Below are 20,501 nucleotides of genomic sequence, written 5' to 3'. Positions count from 1 at the left end.
ATAAATAAATAAATAAATATTTGCACAAAATTGGAAAGCAGAAAAATTCCTACAAAGGGAGAGGTAATTAAGAAAATATTGGAATGTGCAGAAATGAATAGGTTGACATTGGCAATTAAAGGGAAAGAAGAGTCAGAGTATTACAACATATGGGGAAAATTTTATCAATGGATAGAAAGTGAGTATAGACAATAAACATGGCAAAGATAAGAACTTTGGGATGAATAAGTTGTAGTATATTAAAATTAAATGAAAAAGGAAAGACAAATGTATGTATTAAGAAATGATGATAAATTATGAAGATGATGGCACAAAAATGTTATAAAATGTTATAAAAATGAGTGTAAGAAGAGATATAATTATAAAGCAAAAAAGAAATTTGAAATGAAGATATATGTGAATAGAAATCGGGGCTGCCCGAATACCATCTCGTGCTTAAGACTCTTCTATTTCATCAAGCCAGCCTGGCCTAAATCTTCCCCCTTTTACATGTGGAAATTTTAAATTTGTTTTAATTATAGGGTTATGGGTAAGGCGTTTTAAATTGGGGAGCCATTTTTGGATTTAATTTTCTTTTAATTGTATTTTAATGTTTATATTATGTGTTTTTTAATCTTGGCTGTTCACCGCCCCGAGTCCTTCGGGAGAGGGGGCGGTATAAAAATTTCATAAATAAATAAATAAATAAAAAATATCAGATTGAATTGAAAAAGGAAACAACACGGGAGTGGAAAAGGGGAGAGGAGTAGAGAGGGGGAAGGAGGGGAGTTGGGAGATGAGAAGAGAAGAGAAGAAAAGAAGAATGGGAAAAGGAGGGGAAGAAAGAAGGGGAAAAGAAGAGTGGGAGAAAGGGTAAGAAAGGGAGAAAGAAGAGAGGAGAGGGGAAAGAGGAGAGCAAATAGAAAAGGGAAGGAGAGGAGGAATGAGGAAAGTAGAAAGAGAGAGAAGAGGAGAGAGAAGGGAAGAAGAAAAGGAAAGGTTGTATTAAAATGAAGGAGATGGTAGAAGAGCAGACCCAAACAACTAATTAGCAAATGGAAGTTAAAGAATAAGATGAATGAATAATGATTAATGATGGACAAAAGACTGTACATTTAAATATGTTGATAAAAAATAAAAATAAAAAATTTTAATAAAAAAAGTTCACTCTGAAAACATCCAAATCTTTTCAATTTCAATTCAAATTCAATTTCAAGGAATTGATTTTCCTTAAATCAATTAATACCTATACATGCACATACATAAGCACACATACACATATATGATAAAAGTGAGTTGTTTTTCCTTGCATAGCAAATGGGGAAACCTAGGGAGAAGGGGATTCCCTGAAGTGAGATTACATAAAAGGGGCTCAATTTTGCAAAAAGGGGTGCAAACTAAATCATCACATATCCCATCACAGCAGGAGGAGCTTTTTAAGTCTCCAAGAAGGTGCTGCCAAATCGTTTCTTTAAACAACCCCATACATACATGCATATGTATAAACATTTCCATCTCATTATATCCTAGGTCGATGTAAACCTTTCTTTCAATTATTTTTCCTGTTCCAATAAACAATTTTACCACACCTGGGACCTTAGGAGAATTGATCCCAGATGTGCCTATGGGAGGGGGGGTGGGGAATGGGGGATGGGGAGATGTAAAAAAAAAGCCCCACCAAAATGACAGCCATAATCATGCGATCAAAGCCCCACACCCTTTTAACATGTGTTGTGTGTAAAAAAAAAAGGGAGGGGAAGAGCAGGTTCTGACAGGTTCTGGAGAACTGGTAGTGGAAATTTTGAACAGTTCGGAGAACCGGCAAATGGCACCTCTGTCTGGCCCCAGAGTGGGGTGGAAATGGAGATTTTGCAATATCCTTCCCCCAGGAGTGGGGAGGGAATGGGGATTTTGTAGTATTCTTCCCCTAGAGTAGGGTGGGAATGGAGATTTTGCAATATCCTTCCCCCAGGAGTGGGGAGGGATTGGGGATTTTGCAGTATCTGTCCCCTGGAGTGGGGAGGGAATGGAGATTTTGCAGCATCCTTCCCTTGCCACACTCACCAAGCCACATCATACCCACCAAGCCACGCCCACAGAACCGGTAGTAAAAAAAAATTTGAATTCCACCACTGGGGTAGGGGTTGATGTGCATGGCTATTGTGACATTTTTATTCCACCCTCACAATGTAGACGGTAAAAGGAATGGCTTTGAGGGACACCAGAACTACCGTGTTTCCCCAAAAATAAGACCCTGTCTTATATTTTTTTGAACCCTGAAATAAGCGCTTGGCCTTATTGCCAGATGCTCAAAAGCCCAATTAGGCTTATTATCAGGGGATGTCTTATTTTGGAGGAAACAGGGTATTACCAAGACAATGGTCAGATAAAGGAAATTTGAGTCTGGGCCAAAACTGTAACCTGAGAAAGCCTCTCAGACCTGACCCTCCCAACTTCTCATGAAGATAGGAAACACATCCAGACTTGCAAGACTCTCTTACTATAACCTTATAAGAAAGGATACATCACACTGGATTCCTACATGGCATTAGATTCTTAACCTTCATACTTTGGAGGGCACACACACGCACACAGAGTGAGAAGGCCGGTGCTCTGGATTGCCATAGCCTGTTAGTTGTTGTCTTCAGTTATTGTTTGGCTTGTATGATTTTTAGATTTTATTAACCCCATAAATTGATAAAACAATTCTTGTCTACTATCTGGAAGTTGAGTTATGGCAACTGGACTTATTTTCTAGTTGGTTTGAGATGTTCCACTGCTTATCCAAACAGCTTCTTCAGTCTGAAGCTTCTTCAGTCTGAGACCAAGTTGCTTAGGGGAAACTGAGTAAGCAGAGAGTCCTTGGAATGTGCCAACTCTTAACGTTAAGGGTATTCCTGCACCCATCTCAGGGTTTCTGTGCTGGGATCTCAATGAAGATTCTCACTCATCCAGGTACAATTGTCTGGAAATTGAGTCAGGGCGTTTCTGTTCAGTTAATTGTCTCTACTGTTCTGCCTTAAGAAAATTCCCTGGATTGATGCCTTGAATATCTGCTAAAGGTTGTTAGTCAATGTTGCTTACCTGGGTGGGGAAAGATCTGGGATAATTACATGCAAAAGGGGGATTATTGTTCTATTCATGAGATATCCTGATTCAGCTGTCCTGGTACATCGATCTTCTCAATGCAACAGAATCTCTGCTTCCTTAGGTACAAGATCACAGACTGTGACTCACAATGTGGAGGGCCCTGTTTTCCGCTTTGTACCTGCTGGGCGTTTTCCTTGAGAGCTGCAGAGGACGGAAGCTGCCAGCCTTTCAAGAAGGTAAGGGATTTACAATGGCAGTAGGGAGAGATCACGGACCTAGGGAGCCCATGTTTAACAGGCCAAAGATTGATTGCTCTGAGGGTGCTGTCCAGAGCAAATCAATGCTACTGTTGTGACCTAGGCCCAAGTAGTTATTACCAGGCACAATCAGTCCTAAACAAACATATTTTATTAGAATAGCTGAGAATTACTTCATTCTCAGCTTAGTCCAAATTAATTCTAAAACAAATCCTTCATAAACAGTCCTTCGGCCTTATCACAAACCTTTGTCTTTTCTTGACAAAACCCCACAACATCGACAAGAAACAAATGTAGCAACGTTGTTTTCCTACAAAGATCCCAAGAACTGTTGCTGCTCTTTTAAGCCTTATGGGAGGAGCCAATCATCTCCTGGCCTTACTCCCGAGTTGTCCCTTTTGCTTTAGCTGCTCTTGCCTTATGGCAGCTCTTAGCATGCGTGCACTAGGAGCAGGCTCCTCCTGTTCCTCTGCCTCTCTGCTGTCTGCTTCTGGAGGCTCCGGAGTCTGCGCATCGCTCCCAGATGGCCCTGGCCCCATCTCTGCCTCCGACGCAGAGCCCTCATCTGGGCCTTCTCCTGAGTCCAGGACTGGCCCATTGTCCTCCCCAGCCTCCTCACTGTCCGACTCCGCTGCCAGCTCTGCAGGCTGCTGGCGGACCACAACAGCTACTATTAATGAGTAAAATCAGTGTCAGTGCAGTTCAGATCCCTGATAAAGGCTGCTTTCTTGGCATTTGGTGGGTATTCGCCTTTGCACATCTTAAATGCAGCTTAAATTCAGATGGGTGTCTCTCTTATATTGCTGCAGGCCATTGTACCAGTTTATACATGAACATGCACACGTACACTTACAGGCAGATACAAAACTGAAGCCAGGAACTTCCTTGGAAAAATGTTTGGCTTTAAATGAATGAAAGCAGAGCTCTGCTATTTATTAAGATGCCAGCTGCACAAATGGAATGACGGGCAGCTGAAACATTTATCTAAACTCTCTGTATTTGCAAATTCCAAAATTGACTGGATGGGAATTTAGAAGGGAGAAAACTACAGGTAGTCCTTGACTTATGACCAATCATTTAATGACCATTCGGAATTAAAACAAATGTGCTCAGCAATGTGCTATTGCTGAGCACATTGTAAGCCGCCCTGAGTCTCCGGAGAAGGGCGGCATATAAATCAAATTAAACAAAAAACAAAAAAAACCAGCCTAGGCAGCCTTGGTTATACAGCCCATAAAGCACTTCCGGCTGTTGTAAAATGTGTTGCCCACTCCCTGTGGTCACAGGGCTGCATTTTGGGTGCTCAATAACCAGCTCACAATAACTTTTGGTTGCACCATAGTTGTCCCAGGCTGATAATTTGCAACATTTCTTGCTGGTTTCCTGTTTGGTTGTTTTTTGTTTTTTTGCCAATTTCTGGAAAAGCATTTGGGAGAATGAATTCAGACTTTTGGCAGCAGTCACTTTATGATGGCTATAAAAATGGTCATTAAAATCAGGTCCGGTCATGTAGGTGCCTTACTTATGAGCATCATGGGTTACATCTGCAATTCAGGTCCCAACTGTAGTCATAACTTGAGGGACTACCTGTAGGAGCCAGTTTCCTCTTGGCATCTCTGGGTCCAAATTCTGGACCTTCTGCCCTCTCTCATTAGCACCGGCTCTCTTTCTCCTCTCCTTTTGTTACAATAGCAGCATCTTTGCTGCTTTTTTGGGGGGGGGAGGAGCTTGTGGCTCTGGGCCCCAGTCCTTCCAAAGCTTCTGTCATTAAAAGAAGGTACCAGTAAAGGAATTCAGAATTTTGTGAAAGGGTGAGACAGACAGGTTTCCAAGATCCAGTTTAGATATCCTACAACAATAAAGTAACATTCATGGAATCCTTGCCATGACTATTTCTTAACTTTGTCAACTTTGAGAGGCTAATATTTTGCTCATTGGCACGATCAAGAATTATTGTGATGGTGTGGTTTCAATTAGGACCAGCAATAGACTCATTTTAGCAAGTACGATGAAGTGGAGTGGTCACTTAGCAGTGACTTATTTAATTGTCCTGATGCGGATATAGTCCAGAGTTGCAGGAAGAAGAGTGTAGGAGGAGAGTAGGCAGAGCTGGAGGGTGGAGTTAAGTACGTCATCAATTAATTAAGAACAATTAATCAGTGGAACAACTTGCCTGCAGAAGTTGTGAACTCTCCAACACTGGAAATTTTTAAGATGATGTTGGATAACTATTAATCTGAAGTGGTGTAGGGTTTTCTGCCTAAGCAGGGGTTGGACTAGAAGACCTCCAAGGTCCCTTCCAACTCTGCTATTCTATTCTATTCTATTCTATTCTATTCTATTCTATTCTATTCTAGTCCATTCCATTCCATTCCATTCCATTCCATTCCATTCCATTCCATTCCATTCCATTCCACTCCACTCCACTCCACTCCACTCTATTTGCATTGCCACAAGAGACCCAACCCCTCCTGAATGCCATTGACCCTTATCTGCCAGCAATTTAGTGTTGAACTTTATTTGTCCAGATTCTTGTGTATAGGCTTGAATAAATCTTCTATGCTACAACCTTATGAATGATCCTGATTCTTTATGCCTGACACAAGCGCTCCTTCCCAGGAGCAAAGAGACAAAGAAGTTTGGAAACTTTGATATGCAGGAAAAGGGCGAAGGTGAACCCCGGCCCTCCCCAGCAGTTTGCATGGTATATGTAGTAGTTGTACAGATAAGTACTTTAGTCTGGCAAGATTCTGTCTATAGGCAAGCAGAAATTAAAAAAAAAAACTAATTGGAAGTAACTCCTCATGTCATTGTTGCTTCCTTGGGCCTCAAACCTGCCCTTTAATGGTCTTGGGAAATCAAATCACACAGAAAGGGGGTCCACAAATCACCATAGCAGAAATCTGTTTAAAGAAAAGGAGCAGATGGGATCATGTACTTCAAGGACAGTTGCAGTAGGATTGACTACTTTTTTGGGTTCCACTAGGAATCCAGACTATAGAATAGATTGAAAGTAGAAAAAAATATTCTGGATTATGGCAGGGACAAACCTTTCCACTTGTTGCCCAAATTCCCTGCTGTAATTGTCTAGCAGTCAAGCTCAACTTGATGGAGACTAACGTTTTCTTAAAATCAAGGATTAAAAATGGTTTTCTTTCCTGCTCCCTCTAAAGAATGGGAATTGAGTTTCAGCCGCTTTGATTTTTTTTCCGAAGCATGTGGAATTGATGGACTAGGCCTAATTTAGGATAGAGCTCATCATGGCTTAATGACTGGATGCAATTATATAGAGCTCTTAGCACTCGTGGTGTTTTATAGAGTGCAAGCTGGTCATTGGCTATAAAATAAAAATACTGTTAAAAACTACAAATGGGAACAAGACGATCTTGCCCCAAGGAAGCACGGAATCTAAATGTGGACCCAATTGAAATAAGAAAGAAAGGGAGAGGAAGGTGCTGGAGGTCATTAAAGAAATATGTGAACCACGGAGCTCCATGCTCGAATCTACAAAGACAACCAAAGAGAAAATGCCACCGAGTATTTGAAAAGCACCTTTTCTTTACCACGGATAGTCAATCTTCTCAAATTGACCTTGGGGCCTAGATCTCCCTCTCTCTGCTCCTGTGCTCAGCTGACCAAAATGGAAAACCTGCAATGAATCATTCCAGCAAAAGAGAAATCCAGAGTTCCCATGAAGGTTGGTAGCCCAACCCTTGAACTGAACACTTCAACACTTGCGTGCCATGCATCTTCCAAAGAAGCTCAATTCCCCAAGAATATTCAGGCAATTTTCAAAGAGAACCCAAAGTAAATTGAAACCCAGCCTGGAATTAAGGAGAAATTATCTGATAGTAAGAACAATTAATCAGTGGACCGGCTTGCCTCCAAAAGTTGTGGGGAGGTTTTTAAGAAGAGATGGGACAACCATTTAAACCAAAGGGTAAATATCTCCTGCCAGGGGCATGGGGTTGGACTCAGTGGTGAAATCCAATTTTTTTTTTTTACTACCGGTTCTGTGGCATGGTTGTATAATATAAACCAGATGCAAACATGTGGATCACCCCAGAGCACTCAAGATTGTGTTATGAGGGAGCTGTGGCATAATAATGATTTTTCAGTGGTGTGACTCCAAACACCCCGCACTGCCACCCCCTATATTAAAATAAGGGCTCCTTTAAAACTTTATCAAACCCCAGATCTGCCCTGGAAATGAGCTGAATGTTTCAACTCCTGCCAGTTGGGTGACGTCGTTGCTGCAACCCTCAGAAGGAAAAAAAAATTAAGAACAAAACCCTCCAAACCACAAAATGATTCCCTGCCTCTGATGTAGACCTTGGCCAGCTGCTGAACTAATCTGTTGCCAGTTCTGATTGACAGGAAGAAGGCTCCTTGGAGCTGCTAGCTCAGCAGTCTTTCTCATTGACAGATAGCGGCCTGAACAGCTCCTGGCGGTTTGCTGCAGGCCACCGCGAGAGATGCTGGCAAACTGGCCAGGGGCTGCCGGCACCCCGCTTGGGCTCCAAAGTGTGGTGACCTCAGCTGTCAATTCCATCTGATCCTCAACTCCATTTCCTAACAAGGAGATGGTTCTATCAAGTCTAGAGCTGTCCCGTTATTGTTGGGAGGCCTCTGAGCGTGCAATTCTGCTCCTTCGGAATGGTACAGGGTCACATGGCAGGTGTTCATAACACAAGCAGTGAATTTGTGCTAGGGGCAATGTAAAAAAATCCAAAGGCTGTGGCAATATTAAAGAAGGATGATGTATCTTAACGGGGAAGGCTGCCTGCCTTGTGTTTTGCAACGAGAAAGGCTGAATTTGAGATTCAGACCTTGTAAATGTATAATGCAGTGTTTCTCAACCTTGGGGACTTTATGATGTGTGGACTTCAATTCCCAGAATTCCCCAGCCAGCATGAATATATATTAATATATTCATTTCATTTTCTTGTCCACAATGCTTAACAGGCTGGCAGTGGTTATTTACTACATTGCCTTTTGATCAGGGGTGAAATCCACTTACCTTCGCTACCAGTTCACAAATATGAGCACGCACACCGCCTCCATGCATGCACAGAGCCTTTTGCGCATGCACAGACGGTCAAAAACGGGACATGATGATGTCCGGGCGGGTGGGTGGAACCTCCCACTGCCGGTGCTACCAGTTTGCCCGAACCAGATAGAACTGGCTGAATTTCACCACTGCTTTTGATATCTCAGTTGAGTTTTCAGCCTTGCAATTCACTGGAAGCTACCCATCCAAGCATTGACCTGGCCTGACCCACTTAGCTTCCAAGCCCAAACTAGGTCAGAGAGATGTTCTCACCTGCAGCCACCAAAAAATAAACCCAGCAAATGAGTTCATGTACCAAGCTGATCTTCAGAAGCTAACCAACATTAATACTAAGGAGCCCTGGGTAGCGCAGCAGACTAAAGCACTGTTATTAACATCAGCTGCCTGCAATTACTACAAGTTCAAATCTCACCAGGCTCAAGGTTGACTCAGCCTTCCATCCTTTTTAAGGTGGGTAAAATGACGACCCAGATTGTGGGGGCAATAAACTGACTTTGTATAAATATACAAAAGGATGAAGGCTATTGCTTAACGCATTGTGAGCCTCCCTGAGTCTCCAGAGAAGGGTGGCATATAAATCAATTTTTTTAAAAAAATACTAGCCTAGTTTAGACATTAGTAAAAGCACCTGCCATGGTTTTACCTGTCACCCTGTGTAAATCCAGCTAGAGAGGGATACGTCAGTACAATACAAAAATAGATGCTATGTCTCTAAAAAGTGTGTAGGGAAGAGCAACCAAGATGATAAAAGGACTAGAGGCTAAATCATATGATGAATGATTGAGGGAGCCTATTGAGTCTAGCCTATTGAACAGAAGGATTAGAGATGACAAGTTAGTTGTCTTTAAGTACTTGAGGGGTTCTCACAGAGAAGAGAGGGTCAACTCATTCTTCAAAGCACCAGAGGGCAGGACAAGAAGTAATGGGTGGAAGCTTGTTAAGGACAAACCCAACCTAGAAGTAAGGAGAAATTTCCTGACTGTGAGAACAATTACGGTAATCAACGAAACCGCTTTCTTCCCAGAGTTGTAAGTGTTCCATCACTGGACACAGTTTTCAAAAATAGACAGGACAATCATTTGACCAAGATGTATCAAATTTCCTGCCTTGGACTAGAAGACCTCCAAGGTCTCTTCCAACCCTATGATTCCATGTTCTATATGTTTAGAAGACCCAATGTCTTCTACTCATACTACCTCCACCTCTTCTCTTTCTTTCCTTCTCTCTCTTCCTACATTTGAAATATTGAGCAAACTTTCATCATAACTTGAAGCTCCTCCAGAGTCACATGAAGTCATTTCAGGGAAAGTGCTAGTCTCCCAATTAATCAGCCCCTGAAGTGTGCTCAGAGTTCTAGGAATGCTCTTAATGTGCATAATGACCTTTGAAAACAATTTGCTCAGAGGCTCAGTGGGGGTGGGGTGGGGGTCTGGCCAGTCTCTCTATCGTTGTGGTTCCTTTTTGGTCTTCTGCCTGCCACCCAACACAATACCCAACGATGCCTTTGTCTGTATATGTCTTGGTGGAAGGCTCATAAACCATCTTCCTTTTCTTAAACTCTCAGAGCAGACAGGTAACAGAGGTTATCCCTATCAGGTCCACATTTTCGAGGTGTCACGTGCCTCCTGCTGGCCAAAATAAATAATAATGTCTTTCGAAGATCAGCTTCTCTTTTATACGCTCCAGACTCCTACTTTGGGGGGGGACACACCTCATCCCAACTGTGGTCAAATGTGTTGCCTCTTCCCAGGGTTAAGAAGTTAAGAAAAAGTGCGAGAAGAAGACAGTAGCAAGCCATTTCTATATTATTGACATGCCCATGAAGTACCAGAAACTGGGTTTGATTTAAGGAAGTCTATTTTAGACCAATTTGGTGGCAGAATCTTGCCTTCCCTCTCCCAGTTACAACTATTGAGTCAGATACTACCTATTCTGTACCCATGTGTTGTTGTTTTTTTCTTGCCTACAAGAAAATACAGAACCTTACTTTTCTCACCATTGAATTTTTAGATAAGGGACAGTCTGTTGAGATCCTTCTGTATCTTGAGCCTATCTTCTGGAGTGTTGGCTTTCAGATCTAATTATCAATAGTTCTCAAATACTCCTTGGCTTGGTAGCTTGGCATTTAGGGACATTGTGGGATAAAACACTGAAATTGTCAGGCCACACTTCTCACCTCCTCAGTTTGCAAATGTTTCATTGTATCCTAAAGGGTTTTCTGCATTGTAGTTCCACAGGAACACAGATGATTAGGGACTGGAGACTAAAACATATGAAGAATGGTTACAGGAACTGGGCATGGCCAGTCTAGTGAAGAGAAAGACTAGAGAAGACATGATAGCTGTCTTCCAATACTTGAGGGGTTGCCACAGAGAGGAGAGGGTCAAGCTGTTTTCCAAAGCACCTGAAGGCCAGACAAGAAATAATGGATGGAAACCAACCAGAGAGAGATTCAACCTAGAAACGAGGAGGAACTTTCCGACAGTGAGAACAATTAACCCATGGAACAGAAGTTGCCTTTGGAAGTTGTGGGAGCTTCATCCCTTGAGACTTTCAAGAAAAGATTGGACTGCCATTTGTCAGAAATGGTGTAGGATCTCCTGCTTGAGTGGGGGGTTGGACTAGATGACCTATAAGGTCCCTTCCAACTCTGTTAATCTGTCTGTCAAAGGTTTGGAAGTGTCAATTTTCCCAAAATGTCTGGGCAAATTCTCCACTGGGAGGGCACCTTAACAGAACCCTAATCTTAAGATCTTAATCTGCATTCTCCTGTGGTTATCCTCCATGCTACCATCACCACCACCACCCAAAAAAAACTTAACATCCTCTTCTGATCTCCTGCAGTTTTGCCCCCTGGCCTGAGCCAGACAGGCCCAGCAGAGCTGAGCTAGTATTAACAGGCCAGGCCCTCCGAAGGGGAGAGCAAGCAGAGATGAACTTGGAGGCAATCCGTTCTGCTTCCTTGCACATCGTTGCTCATTTGTGCATCTGTCTTTGCTCAGCAGCAGATGTACTTATTCCAAGCACATCCGTGGTTCCTGCAAGTCTTGAGATCGTCTCAATTGCTTCCCTGAGCTGGGGAGAATGGAACGGAGGACCTAATAGCTCCGCTTATAGCTTCAGATAGTGACTTTTGCTTTTATTTTGTTTTGCTTTGCCAGACTCTTTTAATTGGGTTGGCCATTTGCCACCTGGCCTCCCTCCCTCCCTCCTTACTGAATGTATCCAGATCTTTTCTCACATTCGTTCTTCCTGTCAGATCTGCAATACAATATCTGTACATTTCGTGGCAGCTCCATATTTTGCTGCTGAAAATCTGGCTGTGTTTTTGTGTGTGTGTGTGTCTAGGCCTTAAATCATAAAGGGATGCTTTATCTTCCCAATATTTATCCTGCCCTCCTCCATCTCACACAGTTTCCCATCCTCTCGCCTCCAAACGGTGAGAGTTATGAGCTAGAGTGCATCTATGCAACAACACACAAGCAAAATTGATAATACTGGAGCTGTGGGAGGAAGCAATGTCGGAAGGGGTGAAGCCCCAAGGAAAAAATGGCTAGCATCATTGACAAAGATCTCCTGTCTCCTGCTTCTCTATAAACTGAAGCTTTTAGGTTTTGTTTTGTTTTTAATGCAGACCAGTGTTTTTCACACTTGGCAATTTTCAGGTGGGTGGATTTCACATCCCCGCATGCTGGCCAGAGAATTCTGAGAGAAGATGTCCACCCATTTGAAAGTTGCCAAGTCTGGAAAAACGCTGATTTAGACTCTTTTCCTTTTCACTGGACTTTTTACTAGACTTTATTTCATTCTGATGAAAGAAAATCTGCGTTTTGGACATTTGATTTTGAGAAGGGGATTCTAGATAAATTTTCATGGATCAAATAGATCCACCAAATACGACCACAATTGAGCCCAACATTTCTGTTCCTACGTGAGACATTTGTAAGGTGAGTTTTGCCCCATTTTATGACCTTTCTTTCCACAGTTGTTAAGTGAATCGCTGCAGTTGATAAGTTAGTAACCCGGTTGTTAAGTGAATCTGGCTTCCCCATTGGCTTTGCTTGTCAGGAGGTGGCAAAAGGTGATCACATGACCCCCGGATGCAGCATTTGTCATAAATATCAGTCAGGTGCCAAGCATCTGAATTTCGATCACGCGACCATGGGGATGCTGCAACGGTCATTAAGTGTGAAAAATAGTTGTCAGTCACTTTTTTTCAGTGCTGTTGTAGTTTTGAACAGTCACTAAATGAACTGTTGTAAATTGAGGACTACCTGTACTTACCTGGCAGGGAAGATACTATGATCATGAAGGTGGTTTTCCCAGGTGAGGCTCATCCGTCACACTTCAGGGGTGCCGACCCCTGCAATTTTCTCAAATGCTCTAGGCATGGGTTTTAGTGCAGTTTTTAATAATACCTTAAGGTTGGTTCATTTTAATCTTTGTAACTATTTTTCACTTGTTTCTATAATTTGTAAGCTGCTCACCTTGTAGGGCAGTTGGTGGCATAGACATTTAATGCATGCGTGCGTGCGTACATACATACATACATGCAATGGAATCTTCTTGTACTGCTTTAACATCAAGGTAGCCAAGCAACATGTGTGAATGTCCTGTCTTTTACTACATCATGATCCGAGGGTCCCCAGCCCCCGGTCCCTGGACTGGCACCCGTCTACAGCATGCCAAAATCAGGCCACGCAAACAAGGAAAGCCCCATCTGTGGGATGCAGGCAGCATGTGAAATCACGCCCCTTGCGGTCCATGAAAAAGCCTCTCTCCATGAAACCAGCCCCTGATAGCCAAAAGGTGTGCAGGGGGAGGGGCACTGCCATGGTCCAGTGGTGAAATCCAAATTTGTTCACTACTGATTCTGTGGGCATGGCTTGGTGGGCGTGGCGTGGCTTGGTGGGCGTGAGAGGGGAAGAATACTGCAAAATCCCCATTTGCTCCGCACTCCAGGGGAAGGATACTGCAAAATCTCCATTCCCTCCCCATTCCTGGGGGAAGGATATTGCAAAATCCCCATTCCCTCCCCACTCCTGGGGGAAGGATATTGCAAAATCCCCATTCCCTCCCCACTCCTGGGGGAAGGGTATTGCAAAATCTCCATTCCCACCCCACTCTGGGGCCAGCCAGAGGTGTTATTTGCCGGTTCTCCAAACTACTCAAAATTTCCGCTACCGGTTCTCCAGAACCTGTCGGAACCTGCTGGATTTCTCTCCTGCCATGGTCTCTTAATTGGCCAGGGCCCTTCCATTCATTCCCCAAATAGGACAATGGGAGGGGGACTTCCTCTAAGATTCCCCAATCCATCACCACCAGCACCCCTCAGTGGCACTGCAACTGTCCTTGCTAAGCGGGATTCCTACGTTGGAGAAATTGTTGGAGAATTCCCCATCCTCTGAAAACAATGTGGAAAAAATTCAATCACCCCTTTTTCTCTGCCCGCAAAATTTGAAAGGCCAGTCGTGACTTGCTTCAATCTAAATGAATTATCCCCATTTAGATAAGAGGCAGGAGGAGGCATGCTAAAACAGGGACTGTGGGGTAGAGAAAACAGGTGTTATCTGGAGAGTTTGTGAAATTGCTGCAAAGGACCATCTGCCGTTGCATATTAAAAAGTCCATCTGGACCCTTTGCTGCACAGCAGAGATGGCCTTTTGAAGTTCTCCCCCAAATTTCCAGGCAGAGAAACGGAGTAGATAGTTGCTCTGAACTTCTCCAGGGGGAAAGAGATGTTCTTAACCTACTTTTCAAGGACACGACTCCCTGTGGAGTGTGGCACAAATACCACAAGAGGGATTTCCTCACAATATTATCCCTGGGGGCTTAATGGAAAAATGGACAGCCAAGGCAGCTGTGGAACATTTTGACGATTGCCTAGTGACAAAAGAGAACATTCAGATCTTCGCCTGGAATGCTTTAAATTAAATAGCTAGGTTACAACAATGTACTTAGTTTGGTTCTTGAATTAGCTCATTTCCTCTGCTCCTACGGCACACTGAACCGTAGATTAGACTGAATGGGCTTTTGATTCGAGCAGTCAAAGTTTAAACTAACTAAGAGTAAAGTCGCTACTTTCAGCCCTAACGGTTGAAAGAATAATGCAGAATTTAAAAAGGGGGTTCAAGCAGCTTCCCCAGATTTGAGGGAAAGGGAGAGACAGAGCAATAGCACCCTCCCTGCCTATTTGTCCTGCAAAGGATAGTTGCCCCCTTGGAGTGGACCAGATCAAACAACATTGTGATACATAATAACAGAATCTTGAAAGACTGTGGTTTACTTCAGAGGTGGGTTTCAGCAGGTTCGGACCAATTCTGGAGAACCGGTAGTGGAAATTTTGAGTAGTTCGGAGAACCGGTAGTAAAAATTCTGACTGGCCCCGCCCCCATCTATTCTCTGCCTCCCGACTTCCAGCTAATCGGGAAGAAATGGGGATTTTACAGTATCCTTCCCTTGCCATGCCCAAGCCACGCCCACCAAGCCACGCCCACAGAACTGGTAGTAAAAAATTTTGAAACCCACCACTGGTTTACTTCCCCTCCTTCTTATGCTCCAGTGAATCAGGTTTGTGTTTGCATGAGTCCATTCTGAATACAGGCAGTCCTCTACTTACGACCACAATTGTTGCCCAAAGTTTCTGTTGCTAAGTGAGACAGTTGTTAAGTGAATTTTGCCCCATTTTACGGCCTTTCTTGCCACAGTCGTTAAGTGAATCATTTCATTTATTAAAGTTAGTAAAACCGTTGTTAAGTGAATCTGACTTTGCTTGTCAGAAGGTCATAAAAAGTGATCATGTGATACCAGGACACTGCAACTATCGTAAATACTGCATTTTCTGGAAATGTAAAATCCACAGTGGAAGAAAACTTTTTCACATCTTGTGTCTTCTCAATAAATTTCCAAGTTTGTTCGAGGACACAGATGAAAGTTTTTTACTGTTAGAAATCTTGTCCAACTTTGTTCAATTTTGTGACTGAGTACTCTCACAGTCTGGTCAGACACAGAGACCACGTTTATCAGGACTCCAGTCAAGACCCGAAATTGATGGGTTGATAATGTCACATTCTGTAAAAGGCTAACTGAGCCCGCTACTCCCATTTCTGTTCCTTCTGAATTCTTCTTAGAGCGCTGTGCAGGATACTCATATTTCCAGAGATGAAGGTTGCCAGTTGCCAAGGGGTCAAATCAGGGGTGAAATGCTCCCAGTTTGGACCGGATCGCCTGATCCGGTAGTGATGGAGGCGGGTGGTTCAGAGAACCGGTAGCAAAAATCCCTGCCCCCCCCCCCATTGCCCAGCTGAGCTGCGCAATCATCAGAGGCTTTTTAAAAAAAATTTAAAAGCATTTTTTCTAAAACCTCTTTGGCTGAAAAAATGCTTTTAAAAGTAAAAAAAAAAAAGCTTCTGATGATTACACGGCTCAGCTGGGATCATCAGAGGCTTTAAAAAAAAAAAAAGCTTCTGTCGATCAGGCAACTCAGCTGGGATTGCCAGAAGCTTTTAAAAGCATTTTTGTTACAACATCTTCAGCTGAAGAGGTTGTAGAAAAAATGGTTTAAAAAGTAAAAAAAAAAAGTTGGCTACTCCCACTCAGTCATATTACCCCACACACACACCAAGCCACACCCACAGAACCAGTAGTAACAAATTTTACATTTACTGGTTCAAATTTTGATCATGTGACTATGGGGATGCTAAAGCAGTCATAAGTGAAAAAAATGGTCATAAGTCACGCTTTTCAGTGCCATTTAACTTTGAACGGTCACTAAATGAACTATTGTGAGTCAAGGACTAGCTGCTTTCCAGGAATTAAAGAATGGTCCAGCCCTCTTCGCTTATGTAAGGATTCTTGTCTATTTCCCTCAAGATCATCTCTCCGATTCTCTACAGCAGCATTAAATTTTTGCTTTCGAGACCCCTTTAACTTTGAAAAAAAAACAAAAACTTTTGTTGGTATGGGTTACATTGAATGCTTATTATTATGGTTCGTCGCACACTCTGCCAGAAGTTCAGGCTGGATTTGGCTTTTTTGTCCACCATCAAGTCCTTCCCAAGGACCTGGGATAGCCAGATGTGGATGTTTGACGGTGTTAGAGGTATTGTCGCAGGATGTAAGCTGTACCAAGTAAAGCTGCCTTTTGCAATTGACTTGATGATCATTTTGTCAATGCCGCTGATGTTCAAATGGTGCTCCAGTTGTTTTGGGATTGCACCCAAGGCACCTATTACTATTACTTTTGCTTTCTTTTGTCGTTCCGGTTGGAAGGTCCCTTCCCACTCTGTTATTTGGTATTCTTATTCCTCAAGGCTATTCTCATAGTCCATTATTCTTACCTTCTAAACTTATCTGATCACTACCACCTACAGTATCCTGGTGAGAAATTCCATTGGTTAATTAGACAGGACTTTCTATGTGTCTGAAACCTGGTCCTTGAGACTTTGGCGTCAAACATGGCTATAAAGTTTAGTTTAGTTTAGTTTAATGTGATTTATATGCCACCCTAACTCCAATGGACTCAGGGCGGCTCACAACAATAAAATGCACAATTGCACATTAAAACAATATAAAATTAAAAGTCCAAATTAAAACAATTTAAAATCAATTTAAAATCTATTAAGAAACCTCCCCCCATCAGTCCAGGCTACAAAATAACCAGGTCTTCAAATCACGGCGGAACGAGCGAAGGTCAGGGGCCATCCGGAGCTCCAAAGGAAGTTGGTTCCGAAGGGTGGGTGCGCCCACAGAGAAAGCACTCACCCTGGGGGTCGCCGGCCGACATTGTCTGGCCGACGGCACCCTGAGGAGGCCCTGTCTGTGGGAACACACCGGGTGATTGGAGATTGTTGCTGGCTGCAGGGAGTCCGACAAATATCCCAGGCCTAGGCTATGAAGGGCTTTATAGGTGATAACCTATAAAGTGGTGTAGTAGCTATCCCTGCCCTACCTGTTACTACAACTGATGTCCAAGGAGTCTGGTAATGTCTTTTCTGACTACTTCAGTTTATTAAAGCTTTTGTGAGCTACTACCCTTAATAGAATTAGGGATAAGGCTAGTTGGAAAAGGTGCTAGCAAACCCCTGATGTTTTAGCTGTCATGGACCAGGGGTGAAATTCAGCATATTCTGACAGGTTCTGGAGAACCGGTAGCGGAAATTTTGAGTAGTTCAAAGAACCGGCAAATACCACCTCTGGCTGGTCCCAGAGTGGGAAGGGAATGGGGATTTTGCAGTATCCTTCCCCTGGAATGGGGTGGAAATGGAGATTTTGCAGTATCCTTCCTCTGGAGTGTGGGGGTGAATGGGGATTTTGCAGTATCCTTCCCCTGCCATGCCCACAAAGCCACGCCCACAGAAACAGTAGTAAAAAAAAAATTGGATTTCACCACTGTCATGGACTAATAGGTCCCCTGTATTAGGACATAAGTTCTTGTGCTCCATTCAGTCCTCTGAAACTCTTCTTTGTTTGCTGGCAGACTATAAAACAGACATTCCATCCTTCATTGCTTACAGACCTGTTATTTTTTAATTGGCTAAAGATTGCTGTAAACAGCAGACGCCTCTTACTTGCTGCCCTGTTTGTGTTTTCTCCCCCTTAACTGCTTTGTGTTGCACCAGTGACTATTTTTAAAATAACAACAAGAAGAAAAAGAATAAGATCATCATCCTCAACAAGAGTCCAGGTGTTGCAATGCCTATGCTTGCTATAGGGAGAAAACACTGATGGACCGGGATCAAAGGAGCAAAGCAAAACTGCCCCTCCTCAATTTAATCAAGCATGAAAAGGGTCACTTTCCAAGACCTGACAGAGTTGGATATGTTTTGCTTTGTTGTTCTTTCAGCTACATCTTTATTGATTTTTATAATAAAGGTTTATTGTCCTTCCCTTTGCAGAGTCTTCTTTTTATTATTTACTTAAGAATCCATACCTTGGATGCAACAGATGAGAAAGTCAGTTATCTTTTGCTTGCATAAAATAAATGAGTGGAAATAAGTGAACATTGTGGAACAATTGTGTTGGTTATCTGTTCAGGTGTTCATGAAGGAAGTGTGGTAAAGGAGTTTTAGCGAGGAAGATATGACAGGGAGAAAGAAGCAAACATTGCCAGTCAGGCGAATCAATTGACATTTCGAAGCTCTGCTACAAATCTTCTCTTGTGACCTGATCACGTTACTTAAAATAATGTTTCTCAACCTTGGCAACTTTAAGACACCTTGTTCTGCCCCAGCTCCGGATTCCTGAGGATATTGACACACACGAACGGTCCTTACCAAATTTATTAAGTAGCAAGAATAAACCAAAGTCTGGCAAAGGTTGGCAACCAGCCCAGAAAACAAGATATGATAAACCAAAATACTCTGATAATAATACAAGTTATTTCCAGCAAGAACGCACTAGCTGAGTGTGACTTAAATAGGCTAAGGGAGTGGCCAATTATCCTCAAGCCCTACTCTCGAGTAGACCTCCTCCTCCTGAGTAGCCACTCCTGCCTTTTGGCAGCCCTGCGTGCTCAAGCATTGAGGAGAGGCTCCTCCACTTCGCTCTCTCCACTTGAAGGAGCCTCTGGAGGTTCTGAAGGCCCTGGCTGAGTCTCTGCCTCTGGCACCACATCCTCTTCAGCCTCCTCGCTGTCCAACGCGAGCGCCGGCTGTGCAGGCTGCTGGCTTGACACCACACCAGCCTCCTCATCATCGGGATCAACCATGATCTGCGCAGGCCGCTGCCGGGCCACAACACACCTGGACTTCAACTCCCAGAATCCCCCAGAATGGTACAGCTTACATGTTGGCTGCAGAATTTTAAGAGTTGAAGTCCACATGTATCTATACTGTGTCCCTTATTCAGATTATTTCTTGCTACTTTTCTGTGGTTGGGAGTTGCATTGAGGCTCTTCCTTATAATGATAACCCTCAGAACTCTGATCCGGCAAGATTTCCTCCATGGATCTCCTCGTCTTCCCTTCTGTTTCTAGGCTTTTTCTCCTCTATGTCCCAATCAGGATTTGGGTCAGAGAAGACAAGAGACAAGAGAAGTGACCCCAACTTTTTTCTCCTACTCTTCTCATACTTGTGGAGTTCCTTTTTAAAGTCCGGTCAAGAGATGTTATTGATCAGCGATGCTCACTGAAAATCATGCGCCTTTGCAGATGTTCCACATTACCATCACTGGAACCAGCCCTGCACAATAGCTTCCTATCTAGGCTTATTATATATCTAGCAATGTGTTTGCTTAATCATGAGCTGCTGGAAAATTCAAGGACGTCTTCCTAAAGACAAGAGACAAAAGGAAATAATTGCAATGAACTAGATGCTCCCAACCTTAAATTTTGCCTGTTGTTTTAAACCAGTCTCTGAATTTCAGGCATCACGCTTGCTGCCCTTCAGTTGTATGTAAGGCAGCAGTTGCTAGGGAGGAAGAAAAATCTGAAGAGAGCTGTATTCTTCCTGTCTAGTATGCAAACCTCCCAGATACATCTGGTAGGCCAGAATGCAGAAAACATTTTATTTGTTGAGAAATGATGCTCCTTTCCCATTCATCCTTGCTTTCAGAGTTACAGTCCCGCATTCTTACATTTCAATGCGGCTTTGTATTTTATAATGGAGAAAGCAGCTACCATATTTTTCAGAGTAGAAGACGCACCTTTTTCTCCCCTAAAAGGGGAGGAAATGTTGGTGCATCTTATACACCGAAAACAGGCATTTTTGGCCTCCCAAAGCCCTACCCTGCTCGTTCCATTTTTGTGAAAAACAGGCCCGTTTTTTACCAAAATGGGGGCATTTTTGCCCTCTCCCAGCCCCCGGGAGCACTCTGCAGGCCTCCCAAACCCTCTGTGTGCCTCATTTTTTGCAAAAACGGCTGAAAAATGGCCCATTTTTCACGCAGAGGGTTTGGGAGACCTGCAGAGTGTTCCTGAAGGCCAGGGAGGGCAAAAATGTTTTTTTTCTTACTTACCTCTTCAAAATCTTGGTGCGTCTTATACACCGGTGCGTCTTATAGTCTGAAAAATACGGTATGTCTTTTGTGATGTGATATTCCATCATTTTGTGTTTTTTTTTTTTCTCTGTCTACTTTAATTTACATCCCCTCCTCGCTCAGGACCC

General features: G+C 43.2%; 1 protein-coding gene across 1 annotated transcript in view; it reads left to right on the top strand.

The window, feature by feature from the left end:
* Positions 1-20,501, top strand: part of COL16A1 (collagen type XVI alpha 1 chain) — a 286,423-nt gene that overhangs the window by 13,110 nt on the left and 252,812 nt on the right. The window contains exon 2 of the mRNA XM_070949755.1: positions 3,191-3,305. Within this exon, the coding sequence (XP_070805856.1) occupies positions 3,218-3,305 (88 nt within the window). The 5' untranslated portion in view covers positions 3,191-3,217. The remainder of the gene's footprint in view (positions 1-3,190; positions 3,306-20,501) is intronic.

The sequence above is a fragment of the Pituophis catenifer genome, unplaced genomic scaffold (genome assembly GCF_029215685.1).
Source record: "Pituophis catenifer annectens isolate HBS135680 unplaced genomic scaffold, rPitCat1.0.hap2 SCAF_9, whole genome shotgun sequence".
Taxonomy (NCBI): domain Eukaryota; kingdom Metazoa; phylum Chordata; class Lepidosauria; order Squamata; family Colubridae; genus Pituophis; species Pituophis catenifer.
The sequence above is the reverse complement of the archived record's forward strand: the minus strand, read 5'-3'. Positions and strand labels throughout refer to the sequence as shown.